Source organism: Balaenoptera ricei, chromosome 17 (assembly GCF_028023285.1).
Source record: "Balaenoptera ricei isolate mBalRic1 chromosome 17, mBalRic1.hap2, whole genome shotgun sequence".
NCBI lineage: Eukaryota > Metazoa > Chordata > Mammalia > Artiodactyla > Balaenopteridae > Balaenoptera > Balaenoptera ricei.
This window is the reverse complement of record NC_082655.1, coordinates 58633910-58657993: the sequence shown is the minus strand read 5'-3', so window position 1 is coordinate 58657993 and position 24084 is coordinate 58633910. Positions and strand designations below refer to the sequence as shown.

The following is a 24084-nucleotide window of genomic DNA, read 5'->3' as shown; positions in this document are numbered from 1 at the left end:
AGCCTCAATGTTTACTATCATCAGGAAAAATATCTTCTAGTACTTCCGCAGTTTTTCTCCCTGAGACATGGAAAATTGTACTTTTCCACAGAAAGCTTTGCATAAAATAACTGTCGAATAAATAATAACATTTATTGGATTTATGAATTTCTAGGGAAATGGTGCACATCTGGCCACTTGGTTTTATGGGATAGCCTCTGCACATCTCCCTTCCCTGGGGCATCCCCAAATTTCATGACCATTTCCGGCAGGCGCAGGACACTGACTCGGAATAAACTTTTTTCCCACTTACAATCCCTGTACAGAACTTAAAACACAAATCTCCCCTTCTCCTCGGCCTTTCTGTTTCGCCACATCGGGGGCTTCTCCCAGCCCCGTTCCGTGTCCCCTGAGGTCTCAGGCTGAGGCGTCTAGGGAGGTGTCTGCGCCGTATCAGGTCAGGCTGGGCTTGGCTTTCCTACAAGCAGAGCATGGAAGACCCCAGAGAGTGGGCTGAAGAATGTGCATCTGTTCTATTCCTGTCCCCACTTCCTCTCCAGTAAAGGGCAGGCCGAGTTGCTACTGGCTGCCTGAGTGCTACTAATAGACACACAGGCCTGGGGGAAATTGTGTGTCTTACACGGGGATAAATCAGGATCAGCCCCTGGTGTATAAGAATGGAGTGAGACTTAAGACAAAAACAGTGTACTTTTTATACTGGCATGGTGTGCACTGTAGCTACATCAGATGCAAGACACATATTTGGGGGTTCTGGAATGCCCCCTTCTTCCCCTAGGTCCCACAGCCAACACTCATTAAAAATGCCCCGTCCTCCTACAGTCACATCATGGAGGACATGGATTAAGGCAAAGGCGGGCCCCTTCCCACCCCTACCCAGGTCCATGAGAGCTTCATATACATACAGAGCAGGCTTGGAGTCCTGCTAACCCAGGCCCATTCCTGTGCGATGGCTGGCAGGGATGTGAATCCTAATTCACCAAGGCAATGTGAAGAGTAAAAAGGGAATCCCAGGGAAGTGAATACAGCAGCTGCACGTTGAATTTCACCCACCATGAGAGCACCCCGGAAGCTCAAAGGAAAATCCTGTGATGCCGTTTGTAGTCTATAAACACATATATATGGCATGTGTTTCTGTGTAGTGCTGAATAGGATTCAAATCGTTGGGCAGAGGGACTTTAAAACAAATACCCCAGGTCCTGATTATAGCTTCCAGAAGCCCTTCCTAAACCTTTAAAGAACTCTGAGCTATTTACTCTGTGAGCTGTGCTGACAGTGAGGTTTGAGGGGAGAAGCTGCAGGATCTCCTTCTCCGAGGGCTTTAGGAACAGGAGCGCATTCTGCCCCGCAGTGTTTCAGTGTGGTGCTTCCTGGAGGATGAGTGGACCCTCTGGCTAGCGGAGCAGACGCCCTGCTTTGCTGGGCCACACCCACGGCGCTTGGTGACTTTCCACGTGCTGTGCCCTGGAAGGGTCTGGCTGTGTCTCCAGCATCCCAAGCCTACAGGTGAGGGAGATAGATCTCTGCTTCTCTCCAGTCACTGAAGGAGCTGATCCACACAAATCAGCAAAATCACCTTAGAACCAGTTCTTGTTTTCTTTTTCTACCACTTTTTTTATGGATGATGCATTCCCTAAATTTATCCCTTGCTGGACAAAGTGACTGTAGTGTTTATTTCTCAACACTCATCTTTTTAAAAGGGCTCCTCTGTGTCCAAGCATTTTGGGGGACTGGTCATGTATTTGGATTTGCCTTATGCACACTGGTTATGACTTACAGCTTCTCAAGGTCTCTTCTCAGTCTCAGATCCCTGGACAAGAAAAACCCAGAGACTAAAGCACAAGGCAACTGAACTACCATTGCCCCTCTGGAGAGGCCCCCAATCCCTGTTGCTAGAAACTTAGTTTCATCTTTCCTTAGAATGGTCTTTATATAACACAAGAAGTGTCAGTTGTACAAATAAAGGACTTATTTGGGCAACAGAAAATGATAGAGCAGGTCATCAGGTATCATAAGAATAGCAACAGCAGCACTGATTGTCACTGTGGTTCTTAAACCCTTTTCAGGTTATATCTGCCTTTGAGGCTCAAAGTCACGAATACACTCCACTGGGAAAAAAGTGCACATCTAATTTTACAGACAATTTCAGGGGGTTCAAGGACCCCATACCCTACCCTACCCTAGTGGTCCATCTTTTACAAATCATTCTAACATACATTTTATTTTTGACCCTCACACATGCCCCTGCAGGGCTGATATTATTAGCCTCATTTTCAGAAGGACCTGAGGCTCCAAGCAGTGACTTGTTTAATATCACTTAGTGCAGCGGTCCCCAACCTTTTTGGCACCAGGGACCGGTTTCTGGAAGACAATTTTTCCACAGAGCGGGTGGTGGAGGGGGATGGTCCAGGCGGTAATGCGAGCGATGGGGAGAGATGGGGAGCGACAGGTGAAGCTTCGCTCGCTCACCTGCCGCTCACCTCCTGCTGTGCAGCCCAGTTCCTAACAGGCCGCGGACCAGTACCGATCCTCGGTCCTGGGATTGGGGACCCCTGACTTAGTGAGTATACTAGGGAAGCTTTACAAATTTAAGTCCACGTTCTTTCCACTTGCCATACTGGCCTATATTATCTGCAGGGGGCATCTCCATAGTGATTAGGAAGATCAAGCAGGCTTAGTCCCTATTCCTATGTTCAGAATTTTTAAGGCACAGTGTGGTGTGTAATTCTGAGTGCAAGTGACCCTGGATCGAACTGATGGACATACGCCAAGCTCTGAAGGGAGGGTTGCCTTACCCAAGATGAATGGTCCGGATGTGCTTCTGGATACCCACTGCAGTGCTCAGAACCTTCCCACAGTTTTTCCAGAGGCATTTGAACATCACCTTCATGGAGTTCTATAAATGGGAGAGAAAGTTACATTAAGGTGAAAACTAACCCAACAATTTTAATTTTTTCCTTCATTAGAAAAGTAGCAGCGTCCCATTCTCTTGACCATAACTCAGCACACCATTCTAGGAAACCCCCTGGCTGGTGAGGATCTTGGTGACCTCAGAGATTTTCTTGCATCCTTCATGAATACTGAGCCCTGCTGGAATATTTAGTTCACTTTCATGAAGGTGGTCACAGTGTCATTTAGGCATTAATGACAGTGTCTAACATTCACTGAGCACTTACCATGTGCCAGGTGCTAGTCTAAGAATTTATCTCATTTAATCCTAAAAGATGGATGCTATTATTATCACCACTTTACAGATTCATGGAAAGCCTCAGTAAAACTTGCCCGATGAGCTAGCTTCTAGCAAAGCTGGGATATGAAGTTTGGGAGTCTGGTTCCAGGAACCACCCTCTCCACCAGCATACAGCTCCATCTTCTCTTACAAGGATCTCAGAAGTTTTCCCAAACAGCTCAGCACATTGATTGAGAGCACCGATTCTGGACTGCCTTTCTCAAGTCCTGGTTTCCTTATTTATCAAGTAGGAACAATAGTACCTGTCTCATAAGGTTATTATGAGGATTAAATGAGGTCATGAAAGTGAATCATTTAGTGCAATAATGACGGGAGTAATTATTCAACCAATGGCAGCTATTATGGTCTTATTATGATTATACTTCCCGGAGTGAATTTGACAGGGAGTGAGTTTTCTCCAGGGAGAGCGCTTGTCGTTGGACTGCTGTCTCTTTGCTGATTGTTTCCATGGGCACGGTGACAATCACTTCCATGTACTCACCAAGCCCCATCCCGTTTTCACCTGGGAACAGACTAGACTTCATTTCCCAGCCTCCCTTGCAGTTAGGTGGGGTCAGGGCCAGGGGAACATGGGCAGAAGTGACACACATTCCTTCTAAGCCTCATCCCTAAACTACTTCTCAATGTCACCCAAGCCCGCTCTGCTGACTAGAGGTAGGGGATACCCAAGGACTTAGGGGACAGTAGAACCACTAGATCAGAGATTTGTAAATTTTCAATATTTTTAAAATTGAAGTATAGTTGATTTACAATGTTGTGTTTATTTCTGCTGTGCAACAAAGTGATTCAGATATATATATATATATATATATATATATATATATATATATATACACACACACACACACACACATTCTTTTTTTAAATATTCTTTTCCATTATGGTTTATCATAGGATACTGAATATAGTTCCCTGTGCTATATAGTCAGACCCTGTTGTTTAGATCAGGGATTTTTAATCTTTCATTTGCCATGAACTCTTCTGGCAGTCTGTTAAATTCCATGGACCCCTTCTTGAATAATGTTTTTTAATGTTTAAAATAAAATACATAGGATTACGAAAAACTGCAAGAGTACTGAAATAGCTGTCAAAATATTTTAAAATTTTGTGAAATGGTAATATATGTACTCTTTAACCCATTAAATAACAAAGATCTTTAAGTGAGTCTAGTAACTATCATAATTTCAAAGTAGTGTTAAGCATAAATGATATTTCATGATATCTGCTAAAATTGTAAGGTGATATGAAAATATCCGTGATTTCTATTGGTAGTAAAGTCACAGGTGGCATTAACATTATTGTGGTTTGATGTCTTCGATCATAATTGCAGGAAATGCTAAATTATAGTTAAAAGATTAATGACAATAAAGGTATACTTTTTCTCCCATCCAAGTTCACAGACTCCCTGAATTCTGTCCACCCCCTTTCCGGGACCTGTGGACTCCAGGTTAAGAACCTCTGTACCCGGAGGAAGGGGCCTGGGTCCCTGGAGAATTGTGTGGAGCAGAGACACCCTTTCACCACCCCCCGCTGACCTGATTGGATTGTGACATGAGAAATCCTTTATGGGGTTAAGCCACTGATGTTTGGGAATGGGTTGTTTCAACCGTAAGCCTACCCTGACCAATCAACATAGTAGTCATGACACCTTCCTTGAACTGACGGAATTGATGTAGCATTGTTTACAAGTCTAGTAGGATTTCTGCCCTCAAGCCCTGTTCTAGAAAGCAATCATTTACACACTTAGAGGATGATTCATCAGCTACTATGATGCGATTAATATCCTGATCCAGCCAGCCACCCACCCGCACCCAAGTCTTTCTCTAGGTTTCTCAATTGAAACAAGGTACCTGGCAACTTCCCGAAGTGAGGAGTATCCTGTGTGTTGGGAATGGTCACTTTCAGCGTGGCAAGTGGAGGACAGAGCATGGTGGCACAGGGCCACAGTCTGCTGGGAAAGATTGGTGACAGCAGAAGGAGCGCAGGCCTCCTGCGGGCTTCATGAGCCCAGTGGCCTAGGGGTCCCAGGGGCTCTGGCCAGGTGGCCGGCATTCCTGACACGGCAACCTAGCCATTCCCACTGTAGCTCCCGGACATCTCGGACAGCCTGCCTGTGCTCCCCACTGCAATGGGCAGTACTGAGCTCTAGGAGCTGCAGCAGCGAAGGGATGGGCAGAAGCTGAGAGAGGGATGTGAGGGGAGCTGAGACAGAATTAGGAGACTTTAAAGTACATGATCCTGAGGCGTCAGTGTTTATTCTAAGGAGACAGTTCACAAATTTCAGGCTCCCTGATCTCCTTGAGCCACTGATCCAAACGCCTGAGATGTAAGATGAGCCAAAGGGGGAGAGTTTAAATCCTGCCCTGCCCCCCACCCCAACCCCAAGGTTCCCGAAAAAGAATTCTGCTTGGTGTTTTTTATTCAAAGCATATAACAACTTAACAATATTAATGAACAAATCCTCACCCTAGGAATGCTTTCTGCCCATTTTTCAAACAATGAAGCTATACTATTAAAAATTATCTTCCACTTAAGGGAATTAATGACTCAAACCAAAATTACAGGTATCTGAGAGTCCAAATATCCATCTGGAAATGAAGTCATGATAGATGAAAACACTTTCTGATTCATTCCAAGCCTTTTTGCTGATGGTATTCCTTTATTCATTAAACCAGGTAGCTATTTAGCAAGGAATATTCCAGTGGCAGGTGACAGAAAGAAAAGAAGCTGTTCTCCAGGAACTTACATCCTAGTGGGAGAGAGAGAGAAATGATAATAAATGATGATTGTTTCAGGTATGGTAAGGTCATTGGAAATGGGGGTGGGCTGCGTTAGGTCAGACAAAGCCTCTAGAAAGTGACTTCTGAGCTGGGACCTGAAGGTTGGAGAAGAAGCCAGCCATGCTATGAGCTAGAGTTTTCCAGGCAGAGGGAAGAGTTAATGCAAAGGTGTGAAGATGGGGAAGAGCTTGACATATTGTAGGGCCAGAAAGGACAGTGAATTTAGAGGGAAAGGAGAGAGGGTGTGATCTGTTTGAAATAATGTGGAGAGGCAAGGAGGGCCGGATCATGCAGGGTCTTGTAGGTGAAGGTAAGGAATTTGGATTTGATCCTAAAATAAAGAAGCTACTGAAGGGGTTTAAGGAGGGGAACGACATTATATGATCTAGGCTTTAAGAAAACATCACTCTATTCTGCGGAGAGAACAATAAGGTCACCAGTGTGATGCTCCCACAGGTCAGAGAAGAGGGCGGCTTGAAGCAGGTTTGGGCAGTGAGAATGGAGAAAAGTAGACACATTCAAGATCCATTTTGGTGCTCTGTAATGGCCTATACGGGAAAAGAATCTAAAAAAGAGTGGATATATGTATACGTATAACTGATTCACTTTGCTGTACACCTGAAATGAACACAACATTGTAAATCAACTCTACTCCAATAAAAATTTAAAAAAAAAAGATCCATTTTTGAGGCAGATCAAACAGTACTTGCTGTTGGGCTGAGTATGAGGAATGTTAAAAGGGGCGGTGTTAAAGATGACTTCTATAGCTTTGTGAGTTGTGGTTCTGTTTGGGATATGCTTATTTTGAGATACCTGTTAGTGATCAAGAGGAGGTGGCAAGTAGGACCACGGATCTATGAGCCTGGAACTGAGGGGAAGTCAGGGCTAGAGATATACATTTGGAGTCAGGAGCTGAAGGATTTCTTAAAACAGATCTGGATGAGATCATCTAGGGAAAAAAATGCAGCTAGAGATGATTAGAAGGCCCAGGATACTGCAGCATCCAATATTTCATGTAGGAGATTGAGAAAGAGAAGCCAGAGAGAGAGAGAGAGAGAGTGGGGAAAGTAGTAGTAATCCAGACAGTGTGGTATTACCAGTACAAAGAGAAGAAAGTGCTTTAAGAAGGGATATGTGACTTGTCCAGTATCACTTGATGATTCCTACCAATTAGTCAGTTAGATGAAGTCTTTTGAAATTAACATAATAGTATTACACAACATATAGAGCCAAATTCATTCTACATCTTAGGAATTTTGTAAAGGGTCAAACTGCTGATTGTTTTAGGAAATGACAATCACAGTGGTATTTTTGTGCCATAACAAGTATTATGTATAACATTCTGTTCCTAGTCCTTGCAATAATATGTCAAGCATTTGCTTCTTGAATTGATTAGTAAAGCTTGGCACTGATTATAGAAAAATAAATGTCATTGGTATAACTCCTTTCCTTAGTTAGGAGGAAATAGCTGGTATAGAGGTATCGAATCCCCAAAATACAATGAAGCTGACCAATATCCTCTCTAAATCCCTTGGAATTTGGAGACCTACCAGTTGCAAGTGCTTGTGTGTCATCTCCTCAATTACGCCCATACTTTTTTGGGCCCCTACTAAGGGCTCCAAAGAAATCTGTTGCCCAAAGAGAATTAGGTAATGGAAATGAAGAAAAATGATCAACTTTGCTTCCTCCTTGCTTTTCTCTTTTGCCTGTGGGGTACCACACCATCCCTTCTGATTCCTTCTAGCCCTATCTACACCTTTATAAAGAGCCTCTTCATTAAACTCTTCTCAATTACCCCACTTGAGAACACCACCAGCTTCCCCCAGGACCTTGATTGAAATGGGGAAAAAGTAGGTTATAAAAGAATATAAACAACATTATATATTTGGGAGGGTATGTAATACAAATAATTACATGGTAGAAATATTGGGGAAGGGTATCTTATTTTTACATTAATTTCCAAACATAAAAATTACCCTATTTTAAATTTAAAATGAAAGTCACCCTATAACACTTGCTTGATTAATTTTTGGAGAATAAAAGTATACTAGCATGAGCACCTCAACTTTAATGAAATCAAGTGACTTCTCTCTACCAAGGTGAAGAATGTTCTCCTGTCGAACCAGAGGCCCCTTAAATGGTGGTTAAGTACTTTTCAAAGTCCCCTGACTACATCCAATGGAGACAAATCCTTTGTCTACAGACTACTCACTGTTATGCTAAAGGAAAGCCAGCCATGGGAGGAGAACAGGAAAAAAAATAGCTAAATAAACACCCAGATTGCCACAGGGATCCAAGCGTGCCCAAAGAGGCCAAACCAAGCAAAGCTGCCGGTGGAGTTGCAGCCTCCAAGTCTGAACGTGCCCATCTGTGCTTCAGTCCTGGCTTCTCCTCTCAGCTCGAACAGATGTTCACAAAGCTGGGATGTCCGAGGTAGAGAGAGGCCACTGTCGGTTGGGAACCACAGCGTGCTAGGGTCCCCCACACATTTGCCTGATTAAGCTGAAGCTCCTGGCAGCTACAAGCCGACTCACGGAATCTCCCACATGCCCAATGGGACATTCACAGCAGCACCCAGGAAAGCTCTTTAGAATCACCCAACTTTGGCCTTGTGGGCTACGATGGTTGGAAAGAACTTCCTGGGGATTCATCACTTTTGCAGCAGCTTCCAGAATGTCTCTCATACCGACTGCTTTGGGGCTATAGGTTTCCTCCTTTGGCCAAGAAAGATCTTTGGCCAAGGCTTCCTTCTTCATCATCTCTCTGCTTCCCTTTCCATGGCAAACTTCCATGCTGGTTTTGAATTATTTCATACTTAGGGTACATGGAGTAGTTTCTATTTTCCTGACAGGACCCAGACTGGTATACAGGACTGACAAGATGACTGCTGAAGGTCACCTTCAGTTCCAAGAGTGCAAACACAGCTGGATTTTGGAGAATTATATGACACGTCCAGGGATAAGTTCAATTACAGCTATATTCCAGAAGGTACATAAGCATGACTTTGAGCATCACATGACCAGTTTACCAGACAGCTGCCTGGAGTTAACGTCAAAGTTGCCTTAACTGTTAGAAGTTGTAGGGATTCCAATTCTTTTCTTTACTGGGAGAGCAGCCTTATACATGTCACCTCACCACCTTGGGACTTTCTTTATTTGTAAAACAAGAGGACTGAACAAGATTAGTGATTTTGGATCTGTGAGGTGTGTAGGTAAATTCCAATGTATACCAAGCAGGGATTAAAAATCTCTCACCTGTATGTGCCATTTATAGATTCTGTGGTAATAAAATTTAAAAATAACAAAAAGATTTTTGTAAAGGGAATAATGCAGAATGTATCCCCTTGTATCTGGCTTCTATACCTTAGCATAATTTTTTTTGAGATTCACCCACTGTTTCTTATTTCAGTCATTAGTTGCCTTTTATTGTGGTGTAGTATTCCATTTTATAACCTATCACAGGTTTCCAGTTTGGGGTGGCGATGAATAAAACTGTTATGAAATTTGTCTACAAGTGTTTTTGTGGACATGCTTTCTTATCTCTTAGGTAAATATCTTAAGAGTGGAATTACTGGGTCATATGGTGAATATATATTTACCTTTATAAGAAAGTGCCGAACCGCTTTACAAAGTGGTTGTACCATTTTACATTCTCAAGAGCAATGAATGAGAGTTCCTGTTGCCAACATTTGGTATTTTGCACACCAAAAAGTGCACACTGTATGATTCCATTTTCAACAGGCAAAATTAATCTCTAGTGACAGAAGTCAGGGCAGTGGTTGCCTGTCTGGGGTGGGGGGTGGCATCTGACTGCAGAGGACACAAGGAATGCTGGCCTGGATCAGAGTGGTGGTTACTCAGGCGGAGACATTAGTCAAAACTCACTGAACTATACATTTAAAGCGGGCTCATTTTATCATGTGGAAATGATACCTAAATATAGAGTAGATTTAAAATGATTTCTAAAACCACAACAAAAGCATTCCTGAATTAATAGAAATCCCTAGTCATTATATATTTTCTCGATCAGTGATTTCTAAAAGTGCATCTCACATTTGGAGATATCTGTACATTTCCAGACATGATCAAGCTGTCCTGTAACTTGGAAAGGTTGAGCCTGGGCTCGATGACTTCTGAAGTTCTTCAAGCTCCTGGACCACACACTGCCTGGCATACTGTTCTAAGATGCTGTCATTAAATTGCCTAGATCTCTCTTCTTTACCTGATTCTCCCTGAGGTCAATCAGCTCCCCTGCTCTGGCTGGCAATGCTGTGTCATCACCGTGAAACCTGTACAGTGTGACCCTGAGCTGCTTTTCTTAGCACCGCCCTCCCCAGCAGTTCTAACAGATGGGTCTATTTCTGGAGCAGCAGTTCTTCTTACAGAAGGCACTTCTCTGCTCAAAATTAGTGGGTTAGGAATTAAGTCCGTGCAGAGACTGGCAACAGGTGTATTCGTGAGGGCCTTGAGGGTCTGTTTTCTTTCCGGAGCAGTCATTCACAATTTAAAGCGATTCACTGCTTTCTGATTCTGAAAGATTGAACACGTAGAATGGAGCAAACGATTAATTCTACTGTTTACTGTTTACTACTGTACAACTATGACCGAAGCAGCTTATGTGAACTGAGCTGTTTTTTCTCTGACTTGAGATTCTCTCTAGTCCACAGGTAAAGTGGTTCATGGTCAAGACACCTGTGAAATAAATGAAAATGATGAAGGCTGGAATTTCGTGATTGCCTTTGATTTGTGCTGATGTTCTGAAATGCAGAGTCTTGAGTCAGATTTCCTCGCAGGGCCCTGATTTCTGACACCGTCATTGCTTCCTTCACCCCTCACCTGACGTAGTCTGGCCTCTTCCATTAACCCTAAATAAGCCCAAGGTGGCTGAGGTGGCCGAGGGGCTGCAGCGGCCCTGACCTGGTCAGGATGGGTCAGGATGGAGGATGGAGGCAGGCAGCCTTCTCTCTCCACACCCACGGTTCTCAAATTCCATTCGGTCTGTTGTCAAATGGGTAAAAAGGAAAGCGAAATAGTAGCAGCCAGCATTTACTGCTCACATAATCCTCACAACAACTTGATCAGTATGGTGCTATCATTCTCCATATTGTACAGATGAGGAAACTGAGGCTTAGAGAGATCAAGTGATTTGCTAAGGGCACAGGAGTACGGCAGCTGGGGTGCTAATTCCAGAGCCCGAACTGTTTTATCCTGTTTAGCAATGGACAAATCCAAAATCCGACTGAACTAGGAATCTGACATGGAAAGAAGCACATTAGTAATTAGCTATCAGCCCCTCTTGATTTTCTAGAGGTCGTCTGGAATGGTGGTTAACTCTTGGCCTTCCAGAGAATTGTTTTCTCCCAGACGCCTGGAGCGGCTGTATTTAGGGCCATTGCACCACCTTGTGGTCATGATGGGAACTGCACCTTCCCCGTAGTCCCAGAATCCTGGTTCTTACTACCAAGCTTTTCTCCGAGCAGCCTCGAAGTACAGTCAGTCTGAAATTCCAGAGGAAAAAATCTTCTAGAACGGGGCTTGACGCAGTTGACTGGCCGATCTCCAGAGCCGGGAGAAAGAAGCCTTTCATTTCCCTTCCTCGCACCCCACGTACCTTGGCTGAAGGGCCTGTTAAGAGCGATGGGCGTTTCCTGCGGGAAGTCGCGCCCCCATCAGACAGCCTGGAGTTCCTCTCTCTGCCTTCAATTTCTTTGCAAACCCTTTGCACCCCGCTCCCGCCCTGCCATGTAATGTTGGCTGTAGCTGGGTCTGTTTTCTTTCCATGTTGTTTTCTTCTGGGCGGCAGAGGGAAATGTGGATTCCTTCAATTAATTTGCCTCAAGAGTTTCATCTTTGCTCTTTCAGCGAAACTGATCTTATTTCTAACACATTCACATAACCTCAGTGAGACTCTCTTCTGCACAATAGGGATAGGACTAGGCCAAGGATTTTTGTGATGATTCCATGACATGCTGCGTTTAAAAGCATTTTGTAAACTGTAACAAAACATGCAAATGTAGTTACTGTCAGCAATTGTTTCTTGCTTACTACTGAGAGTAGGCGATAACGCCTTGTCTAGGCAATGAATCTCTCTTCCTCTTTACACAAGTGGAACAGGGATCACGTATGAGGTGACAGTGAGGAAAAGTGATAAGGAGTTTCCATAATGAGGAGGACGATCAGGGTCATTGCTTCATAATCAGTATAGGGTATGCCTCCTGCCCCTTTGTTTTGGGGTCCTAAAATGTCCATTACAAAGTTGCTACATTCCAGTACATGGGGTTTTGGGGCTTGTAAGCCCTTTCTACTTACGGCTGGTCACACTTAATCTACATGATTGTCTTGAGAGAGGTTTGATAATGCCTGTTTGCCTGTTTGACAGATTAAGAAGCTGATGATCAGAGGGATGAAGTGTTTTCCCTAAATTCTCAGGGTAGCAAAGTTGAGTTGAGAATGTGGATCTTTTGATTTCCGATCAGGACTCCTTCATTTACCACTTATCATGTTCCCTCTTTATAATAAGGAACAGGGGCTTCCAAACTTTTTTGACCAGGAGCCACAGTAAGAGATACATTTTGTACAGTAGACATGTAAGTGTACAACTGAAACCAAAGGATCAAGAAACAGTACTTATCCTGATTATGTACATTGCACCCTATTCTGTCCTATTCATTAATGTGCTGTTCACAGCTCATTAAACTGATTCACAACCCACTAGTGGATTGAGACCTGCAGTTTGGAAAATACTGATCTAGAAGGTTCTCAAACAATCCCCACAGGATACGTGACCATCACAACTGCCCATGGTCTCAAAGGGATGTTATGAATCTGAGGGAATGAAAAGGAAAATAAAATGAATTCAGAAAGTTTCACCAACTAGAACATACTGCCTAATGGATTAGACAATTAACTCTCAGAAATCTTTTGAAATACGATTTTTAAAAATCTAAAATAGCTGCATTACAGTTACTGTGTTTCTGCCACATCGTGAGCACAGCATTTATCACTCTTAATTATTACTGCCTCTTTACACATCAGTGCCCACCCACCCAACTTTCAACCTTGAAGGAAGGGGCTACGCCTTAATCTCAGGGCATTGAGCACTGTGCTTGCTGGGTGCTCAATAAATATTGGTTCACTTAATACATTAAAAAAAATGAATTGCAACCATCCTACTTTCCTGTTACTCTCACTATTCAAAGTACCATTAAGTTCAAAAGGCAACGACTAAAGCGGCAGCGGGGGGGGGGGCGGTGTGATGAATTGGGTGATTGGGATTGACATGTATACACTGCTGTGTATAAAATTGATGACTAATAAGAACCTGCTGTATAAAAAAAAGAAAGGCAACAACTTGGTCTATGTAAAATCCTCTCGTTAAAAATTAGGGACTACGAGGGGCTTCCCTGGTGGCGCAGTGGTTAAGAATCCACCTGCCAATACAGGGGACACGGGTTCGAGCCCTGGTCCAGGAAGATCCCACATGCCACGGAGCACCTAAGCCCATGCGCCGCAACTACAGAGCCTGTGCTCTAGAGCCCGCATGCCTAGAGCCTGAGCTCCGCAACAAGAGAAGCCACTGCAGTGAGAAGCCCGCGCACTGCAATGAAGAGTAGCCCCCGCTCGCCACAACTAGAGAAAGCCCACATGCAGCAACGAAGACCCAACGCAGCCAAAAATAAAAAATAAATAAAAAAAACAATTAGGGACTACGAGCTTCATCCTGTTGGTATTACCCGGGGGGAAATCCAGGGGGAGGTCATAAAGAAAGAAGGAGGAACTTGGTTTTCACTCGTTCATGCATCCCTACTATCCCGACTCCTGCAGAGTGGGTCTGTGCCCTTCAAATAAATGCCACTAGGTAATGATTTTTTTTTTCTTTTCCCTTGATGACTTGACTATCCCCTAATTGAGTTGAAGCCTATAGACCTTACATACGAGTCTGACTAATGCAACCTAACTGCGATGCAAGAGTATGAATCTTGGGGCTTCCCTGGTGGCGCAGTGGTTGAGAATCTGCCTGCCAATGCAGGGGACACGGGTTCGAGCCCTGGTCTGGGAAGACCCCACATGCCGCGGAGCAACTAGGCCCGTGAGCCACAATTACTGAGCCTGCGCGTCTGGAGCCTGTGCTCCGCAACAAGAGAGGCCACGATAGTGAGAGGCCCGCGCACCGCGATGAAGAGTGGCCCCCGCTTGCCACAACTAGAGAAAGCCCTCACACAGAAACGAAGGCCCAACACAACCATAAATAAATAAATTAAAAAAAAAAATTTGAAAAAAAGAGTATGAATTTTGGCTCGTGGCTAGAGTAGAAAGGAAAGGCTGTGATGGGCCTTCAGCAGCGCACCTTACAAGCATTGGGGGTTCCCTGTGCTGTGAGCCCTTGCCACAAGGCTGGGCCACGCTTGATGAGAGCCAAGGCCACACACTCTGAAGGCCCCAGAGAGAAAGTCTGTGCAGCCTGAAGCAACAGAACAAGACTCCAGGTCCACGCAGCCGTCTTGTCTATGGGTTCCCACTGATAAAAGTGCCAGCCTCTCTCCCCGTCTAGTCAAGCGAAGACGCAGTGTCTCCGGGGACTCACGGGATGCCGGAACAATTCCAGGCCCCCTGCCCAATGGATTGGAGTGTGAAACTGCAACTCTTCATGCCACTGCCTCCGGGAAGGATAGCAGACTACATTAATGCCCTGTTCTCTGGGCAGAGAGAGTGCGTATACCACCGCCCCTGCTACACACGCTGCGTGATGCTAAGAGAGGCGCAGGGAGGGATGGTGTTGGATCAGTGCCATCTCTTTGTTTCTCTCTTTGAAATGAACTGGGGGAAAAAAAAGGTTGCACTGCAGTCCTCAGGGTTTTCTTTGGATTTTTGTTTGTGAATAGTCATTAATAATGAAGCTGCCAATTGCAAATTAAAAGACTAATATATAATAACAGTTTCATATTTACATGGAGATTTAAAAAATAATGTTAAAATGTTTTCTAGATAGAGCAGTAGGATTTCTTTATTCAATGAAACAGAAATGCTTTTTAAAATCGTGAGTGAACATAATGATTTAAATGTATGTGAAGAGAATGAAAAGAATATGAGTTTTCGCTTCAGGCAGACCTGGTTTGAATGGCGGCTCTGGCCCTTCCTAACCTGCAGGACAGGAGAGAGCTAAATGTATAATCTCCCTGGTCCTCAATCTCCTCCTATCAAGATAGGAAAATAATACTTACCATACAGCACTGCTGTGAGGACTAAATAAAGGTGTAATCAATTAATTTATTAAATCAATTAATTAGACCTCCTTTTTCACTTCTAATGTAATAAATGTATAATTTGGGGTATATTACTTATATACGACATACGTTTATATGTTAGCTTTCATGTATATTTCACACCTGGTTTTATAAAAATAAGACGCAAAATGTTCTTTCCAACAACACTTCAGGGCTCAGTGAAGCAGAAAAGAGAAAAACATATTAATTTTATTTTACAGATGAAGTTAAGTACCAGGAAGAGAGTGAGTTAATTACCAAACCAAGCCTGAAGTCCAATTTTCTGACTTCCAAATACTGGTAAGTCCCAGGTTATCTGATGTTAACTCTTAACCAGTGCAGCAACTTACAACCAGGGGAGAGGATGGGGATGGGATGGGGGGAATGCGTCCTTGGAAGAAACATTAATATTTTAGTCGTTTCTATTTGTCTTTAGCCACGACCCTTAATTTATTTTGAAACTTCAAAGAACATTAGAGGGGAACAGAGGCTGCTCCTGTTGATCAAAAGGGGCGTGGGTTGGAGAAGTACCAGAATCACCACCCCAGGATCAAACCCGCCCTTAGAAGGCGGAGGGAAAGCACCGTCCCGCAACTGAAACCCGAAACCAACCTTTCGTTTCCTGGGAATGGGCTCGTCAAAGAGAAGGTTGCTGGCCTCCGCCTCGTCGATGCCATCGTCCGGGGGCGCGGGGCTGCGGAAGGGCTTGAAGCTGTCGGCGGAGAGCGGCGGCGACGGCGTGGACGGGTTGGACTGATCACTGGGGGCGCTCCAGCTCCAGTAGCCGCTGCTGCTCGTGCTGGAAGGCACGCCGCCTCCCTCCTTCCACGATCCGCTCAGGCCCTCTGTCCGTTCACACAAGCACAGCGTCAGTACCCAGTCCCGGACCCCGGGGAGCTCAGGCATGGGTCAGAGGGGAAACGGGGCCCGGATTCCATGCCGGTGAAGGCACCTGCACCCCACTTGGCAATTTCCAACAGCTGCGCATGTACGTTTTACTCTATTTATACTTCCAAAAAAAAAAAAAAAAAAAAAGCCGCGTTATAGTTTATAAACATTTATTTTAGCCACACGATAACAGGTTTCTCTAAGAGTTATCTGATTGGTGTTGCTTTGTGCAACACTAGTTCTTTCGGATGAGAGTGGAGATTACATAAAAACGAGGGAAAAAAAGATGTTCTGATTCCCTAAGTTTGGGAAGACCGGCGTTTATGGACTGTATCCCTAAGGGAGAAGTCGCTTGCGGTATTTCCCCACACCCCACACCTCTGCATTTTAACACTTTAAAAGGAATTTCTTACAGGACTGTGATTCTTGGGATACATTTATAGAAAGAGTTAGTCTAAGATTTAAGAACCTAAGAGAACGAATTTCTGATTAGTTACCTAAAGCCATTTACCATCCTGCTTTTTATAAGAAATAATCGTGCCTTACATTTGGTGTGTGTTTTACATCTTACAAAGCTTATTCACACAATCTCATGCATTCTCACAATATCTTTCAGGGTAAGGATTATCATGCCCCTTTTACAGACAAGGACCCTGAGTCCCAGGAATTGAAGTGATTTGCCATTTCACCATGATTAGTACATAACTTAGACGGGCCAGGGCCCCAAACCCTGGTATACCAGTTGGCCTTCTTTCTCCTTCAGGACATGCAGGCCCTGTGTTGTGAGCGTCCTCCCTTCTCTCTGGCAAAGCTGAGATCGTAAAAGAAGTTATTGGTAATAATTACTGATAAGACTGGTGTTGAATTTTACCTTTCCACTTGTGGGGGAAAACATGATGAAATGCTTGCTAATATAGAGAGATCTTTGCCCAGTTTGAATGTCTTCAGGGGGCTCTTTTAATCACAGAAGATTTGCTTTACTTTTCAAAATGCCCAATCTTAATTAGCATTTGTATAAATTAGACTTTCTTTTTGGATAATTTCTTCTCCATATTAATGCACATTTTGAATATATTAAAACTATATTTTAACTATAAGGAGGAAAAAAATCCCAAAATGACTCATTAAAAAAATGCTGTTAACATCTGTGTAATTAGTAATGAAGTGAAGACAAATAGCAGACTAGCATTCATGGAAAAATTTCTCAACTACCTTCACCTAATTATAGGCTTCCAGAATATTCCACAACTATGTCAAGCAAAAAGTTCAGTTAGATGAATGAAGTTTTAAGTTGAATAGCAGAAGTAAGTTGACCATCTCATTAAAGCCAGGCTCTAACAGAATTACATGGTCATTTATGCAGGCTCACACCTTGACAGCAGCAACAAAACCAAATCAGCATCTCAGTCCCTGTAGTCTACACAGAGACTGATATACTCCCTGGACCCGAGTTGCCTCTAATAAATAAGAAAGCTCCATTCAATACAACATGACTTCAAGAGGAGCCCAGTGTAAGGCCTTAGGTAATACTACCTGGTGTGACAAACTCACGTGGCAAGCCCAGGAGGCTTATAAATATATCACAGCATGCACCTGTAAATAAAACAAGTTCATAGTGCAAGATCTGTAATCATGTTAAGTATGAGGAACTGAAATTATTTTGAGAACCAACAATTGTTACAGTGTGGTTACACTGCTTCATGTCAATGCCAAAAGTTAATTTGTTTGTTTACCTGTGAATGACATTTCCTTTAGAAACACTATTTAGGGACCTCCCTGGTGGTCCAGTGGTTAAGAATCGGCCTTCCAATGCAAGGGACTCGGGGGTTCAATCCCTGGTTGGGGAACTAAGATCCCACATGCCGTGGGGCAACTAGCCCACGCGCCGCAACTACTGAGCCCATGTGCTCTGGAGCCCACGCACCACAACTAGAGAGCCCGCGTGCCACAACTACTGCGCCCATGCACTGCAAAGAAATATCCCGCATGCTGAACTGAAGATCACAAGTGTCACAACTAAGACCCGACGCAGCCAAATAAATATTTAAAAAAGAAATACTGTTTAATCAGAAGGACAATGGAATCTAGAAATATATTTTTCAGAAATTTTTTCAGAAAAAAGTCAGAACCAATTCATAATATTTTTTAGAGAGCAGTGTCTCCTTATCTTAAACATGTGTTTGCTAAAAATGCAGACAGGCATTTTGCTGAATCTCACCCTCTTTGCCGACCCACATCCTAAAAAAATGATCCTTTTCCAGCACAGTAAAGGATCACAACAGTTTCCCAAAATTCACTGATATACAATCATTCTGGAGATAATTTTTATTTCTAAAAAAAAGGCCTTCATTATCATAAATTGCTTTCCCTTTTTAAGAATTTCCTCCCCTTTGCAGAATAAATGAGAGATATCAGAAATTTGGGATTACTATTTGGATAGTTATTTTTTAAGTCATAATGAACACTTTCTTTATAACTATACTAAGAAAAGTTTGTATTGAAGAAGCAAAAGGTTTATTTTGATTCTAACATTTCAATACAAAGGAATATTAAAAATGTTCTAAATTAAAAATATTCAATGGTAAAAAGAACGATTACATCAAAATTACTGTTTTCCCCTGAGGATTACGTGACATTCTGTAATTCCTTTTTCCTAGAATAGGTTTTGGGGATGACTTCAGTTTTGCTTTTCCTATCATCTTTCTTTAGCAGCTTTGCCAAGCTGAGAGGGACATCAGGGGAAATCATGCTCATCTCAAGAGCACGGTGTCTACTCTGTGTGAAGAGGTGACATCACCCCAGCTTGCGGTGAATCATGACGGTGGGCACTCCTGATTTCTGGTATTGATCTGAATTCCCAGTATCTTGACCATTCTTCCCACTTACAAATGGATTGGAGTAAGTTTTGGTGAGGATTCAGTGGATGTTCCACAAATTTATTTTAACACCTCCTGCTTACAACCAGATTATGGGTAAACCCTAGCTCTAGCTCATTATTGACTAGGCTGGCTTTTGGGAGAAGGTTTTCCCTGTCTGTTAAGTTCCATCCAGCGGTCTCAGTGCAGTACATTCACTGAAGTGCAATATGGCTTCTGCTCCATGGGCCATCCACTGTGAATGCTCTTGCCAAAGCCACCAAATTCTTCATGAGGCAGAATTGAGTCCTTTTCATGCTTGACCTTCTGAAGCATCAGATGTCGCTCCCTGAAACAAGCTTTTTCCTTGACTTTCATGAAGTCACACTCTCCTAATCTCTGCTTCTCCAGTTACCCCTCCCTCCGCCTCTTCCTGGGTTCTTTTCCTTCCATGATGAGAAGGCTCACCACTTCCCTCTTAGTCACCTTCTCTTCGCCCTCCACTTCTCTACAACGCTCTCAGGGTCATTTCATCTATGCTCATGGCTTCAAAATGTTGCCTTCCAATTCCACATCAGCCCAGACCTCTCCCCCAGGCTGCACCCAGATCCCCATCAGATGCTGCCTCTTGGATGATCCTCAGGTACTCCCCACTAAACGTGTTTCAAGCTGGACCTATCATCTTCTTCAGCAACCCCACTTCTTGCTCCAAACATTCACTAATAGATGTCTTCCTCTGCCTTTGTTCCCCATCTCAGGGAATGGGCTTCCTTGCTGAAGCACAGCAACTTCACAGAAGTCACCCTTATCACTCCCCCTCCTTCATCCTCTCTGTCCGTCACCAACTCCTGTTGATTCTGCCTTTTTCACATGTCTCAGTTAGGCCCTATATGCATCCACACTGTGACCACCAAGATTCAGGACACCCACATGTGTTTTTTTTTTTTCTTTATTTTTTGTTTTGGCCTGTAAATCCAATTATAACTTTCCAGTGCCTAAATCATTTAATAGCTCTCCTATAGCCTCAGATTAATGTCCAAACTCATAACCAGGCATACATGGCCCCCTGATTTCCTGCCAGGCTCTCCAACTTCATCTCCTGCTGCCCTCCTGATTTATCATATTGAATCACACAAGTCAATATTATATCATGACTAAGAAGATCTGGAATCAGGAAGATAGAATAGAATTTCAGCTCTGCTCTTTACAAGTTAATTAATCCCCAAGTGCCTCAGTTCACTCATCTGTAAAACAGTGATAACATCTCATAGAATTGTTGTGAGAATTACATGAGATAAAGCAAGCTTAGCACTTGGCACATAGTAAGTGCTCAATAAATGCTAGCCATTAATACAGCTGTGATAGTCTCCCCCCCCCCCCCACCACAAAGAGACTGTACACTACCTGAGAGTATGGACACTGTTTCAGTGATGTATTCAAATCATCTATTATGGTACCTAATAAATATATACTGAATGAAAGAAAAGATTAAGAAGCCTAGGATAATTCTTTTTCAAAATATTTAATCTTCAGAGCTCTTTGATCCAACTCCCTCTCCAACCAAACAGAAAAAAAAAGCTGGGGAAGTAACTTCATTAGACCAATCTCCATTTACCTGGAGAAAAAAGGAACACAAGTTCTCAAAGACGTGTTCTGGAAAGGTGATGGGGATCAATAAATGTGTAGTGAAAGGATGGAGGTATGAACGAGATGCAGTGGGGTCTTTGGGATGATGAGGAGGAGGCTGATAGCTCTGGGGTCCACTTCTTCCACGTTTCTCCTCACTTCCTGCTGATGGGTGAGCGTTAATTGTTCAGTGTGTGTGGCAGGAATGAGACCCCTCAAAGAGAAGCTCTGCTCTCGGTGTCAGAGGGTCCTCCCTGTGCCCCATACCCCAGCCTCACCGTTCTGCCGCACAGGAGGGCTCCGAACCAAAGGGCTGGTGGACAAGCTAGTCAGTACCATCGCTGCTGTCACCTTGTCCATGTCCAGTTCCTCTGAGGATTTCCTGGAAAACAGGGAGGGGCATTGTTAACTGTGCTTATTCTGCACCTGCCATGCCAAGGACCACATGCTACCATACACATTTACTCCTTTAGCTTGTCGCAATGAAAACCCAGCGTTTTGTTAGTTTTACTGTACAGGTAAGGAAGCCGAAGTCCAGAAGTCAAAATCATATAGTATTAGGGGACTTCCGTGGCGGTCCCGTGGTTAAGACTCTGCGCTTCCACCGCAAGGGGGCGCAGGTGCAATCCCTGGTCAGGGAACTAAGATCCCACATGCTGCGCGGCGTGGCAAAAAAAATTATTAAATTTTAAAAATCTGATTTATTAAAAAAATCCTACAGTATTAGGAAGTGATGGTTTCATTCACTGGTCATTCATCTAACAGGTGCTTACTGAAAGTACAGTACTGGGCTAGGCACTTCTAGGCATAGGGGATGCATGGTAAACAACACACGAGGCTGGTGGGAAGAGACACAACGATCAGTAAACAACCAAGAAGGAACAGAATAATTTCTGATAGTGACAAGTGCTATGTAGGGCACCGACAGTTTGACATGACGATGGCTGTGGGCAGCTGCACTTATTGGGGTCAGGAAAGGTTCTCCGAGAAGGTGATGTCTGAGGTGAATGAAGTGTGAAGGAGGAGGGGAAGGGGAAATGGACCTCAAGCAGCAGAGACGGCTGTGTGAAGGCGAGGCAGCGGGAATCAGCACCGGATATTTCAAGAGAGACCCACTGGCGTGAGAAGGGGAGAGTGGTGCCAAGCTGGTCTTGTGGGGTCGTGTGGCCATGGAAGGTGTTTCGGTTTTATTCCATGTGCAACAGGAAGTCCCTAGAAGGCTTGAAACAGGTCTAGTGACATAAAATGATTAATATTTTTAAGTTCATGACCCGAGCTGCTATATGGAGAATGGATTTTAGGGAAGGCAGAATAGAAGCAGGGAGGCCAGTTAGGACATGATTGCTAGGAGTCCAGACAAGAGGAAACAGTGGCATGGACCAGGTTGGGGGCAGCAGCAGGTGGTCTGGCAGGACTGGCTGCTGTACTTGGTGTGCGGGGTGAGCAGAAGGGCAGGCGCCCAGGTGTTTGGCTTGAGCATTAACTAGAGCCATTTACCGAGATGGAGAGAGTGGAGGAGAACGCAGTTAGGGGTGTATAAACTCCAGTGCTCTGCTATACAACACTCTACTAAAGGAAGGCTAGGCCAGGGGTTAGTTACCATGTGGTTAAAGTGAAGAGCCACTGAAATGAAGAAGTTACTCTGGTTCATTAATCTTGGCCAGTTAACCCCGAATAAAGGTTCATCAGATAATGATCACCGTGAACCGGAGCCAGCTTGATTTCAATAAAGAAGTTAATATCGAGAGGCAAAAATGTATGCAGTACCTTGACATCAGATAAATTGTACCATCTCCTGAGAGATGAACATTTCGAATAAGGGAACAGTTGAAGAAGCACCAGAGGATTAATGAGGCATATCGACAAAGGAATTGACACTTTGACAAATGTGGCTTTCATTCACAGGTGTGCTGTACAATTTGTAAAAGCAATGAACCCTTAGAGAAACTTTATGGCATTGCTTCACAACAACAATGGGAAAAGAGATTCCTGAATTGGAGAAAAATCAAATGGTTCCCAGTTTAGGTGGGTTGGATTAATTTCAACATGGAGTTACAAAAATGATTACAATTTGGCTCTCTGATGTTCACCATGGTGCTGAACTACTAAGCAAAGCATACTCTTTCAATCTAAGGTACCAAAGATGGGAATCTTTGAAATTTTCTTCTATAGTTCTTCTCAAACTACCTTATGCTCTCTCTTGGCCAATTGATCCATCAAAAGACAAATTACTTGTTTCAGAGAAAAATACTTCTAGAAAGCGAGCTTGAGAGCACACAATGAAATTCATTGCACAGAAGTTTTCAAGACAATTTCATACACTTAGGGAAGAAACTACTCACTCATTTGGCATACCATTAAAAGATTTTACAGTATTCACAATTTATAAGATCCTTGTACTTGGGAGTAAAAGTGATGTCATTTCCCCCCCACCCCAGAAATGAGGGCTCCTGAAACAGCACCAGGGAAAGAACGTAAAGCATCGTAAGGTAACTTTGAGTGTTTTATGGCTCAACCTTCCCATGTAGTCATGGTCACAGGGGGACTGAGTTACTTGGGGGCCCTGAAGGAGAAAGGCTTGCTACAGAGACTGTTCTGTAGATGGTGGGGCTCCTCTGACCGGCTGCCGGCCCAGAGCCCAGCTGTCAGGATCACTCCAGGCCGGCGGGGGGCGCACCTGAACAGGCTGCGCTGCCATCTCTTCAAAGACTGAATTACAGGAGCTGCTGACTTCTCTTTCCCACTGTCAGTCTTCTCCTTCTCTTTTGTTAACAAAAGGTGTAAGAACCTGGAAAAGAGGTCCATGAGCCTGGCACAGGGAAATGGCATCACTTTGTAGGGAGAAGGTCCCCTTGCCACCCTCCCCGATCCCTAATGGGACCTGCTATACAGTCATGGTTTTCCCCTCTTGGTTTCAGGGACCTTCATTTTTCCTTCCTCAATCTGCTCTGTAGCTTTTTTGATTTTTCCCATCTAACACGCACATTTTGTTTTAGAGGTCTCACTGATAATTAACTCAAAAGCTGATTTGTGTGTTCTTTAAATATGGAGATCAATAGAGCATGTATCATTACAAAATACGCATTTTTATGTCGCATTTCCAAAAGCTGACGTTTCAAGATAATTATTGCCTGTCATAGAGCAGATTTCTGACGAAGAGTAAAAAGGGGAATAAACATTAGTATAATCAGAGTGTTTCTGAATTTGGATTACCTTTAAGTTTCCCGTTGGCATTGGAGTTTACTAACAACAACAAATCAAAGGAATACATTGCTAATGATTCAGTTAATCTGTATTTCTCAGGAAGTATTTTTATCATGTTACATGAAATATTACCGGATGATATGGCCTTGTGCTGAGTTGTGTTTTTGTTTTTATCTTTAATTTCTTTTGGTACAGTACTATCTAATTACTGATTCATTGGTG

General features: G+C 43.6%; 1 protein-coding gene across 2 annotated transcripts in view; it reads right to left on the bottom strand.

Annotated features, from left to right (window-relative positions):
- Positions 1–24084, bottom strand: part of ZNF704 (zinc finger protein 704) — a 218580-nt gene that overhangs the window by 26799 nt on the left and 167697 nt on the right. For both annotated transcript variants that reach the window (XM_059902441.1, XM_059902440.1), the window contains exons 3-5: positions 20937–21040; positions 15902–16134; positions 2793–2893 (exon numbers count right to left, since the gene is read on the bottom strand). In XM_059902441.1, coding sequence (XP_059758424.1) covers positions 2793–2893; positions 15902–16134; positions 20937–21040 — 438 coding nt within the window. The remainder of the gene's footprint in view (positions 1–2792; positions 2894–15901; positions 16135–20936; positions 21041–24084) is intronic.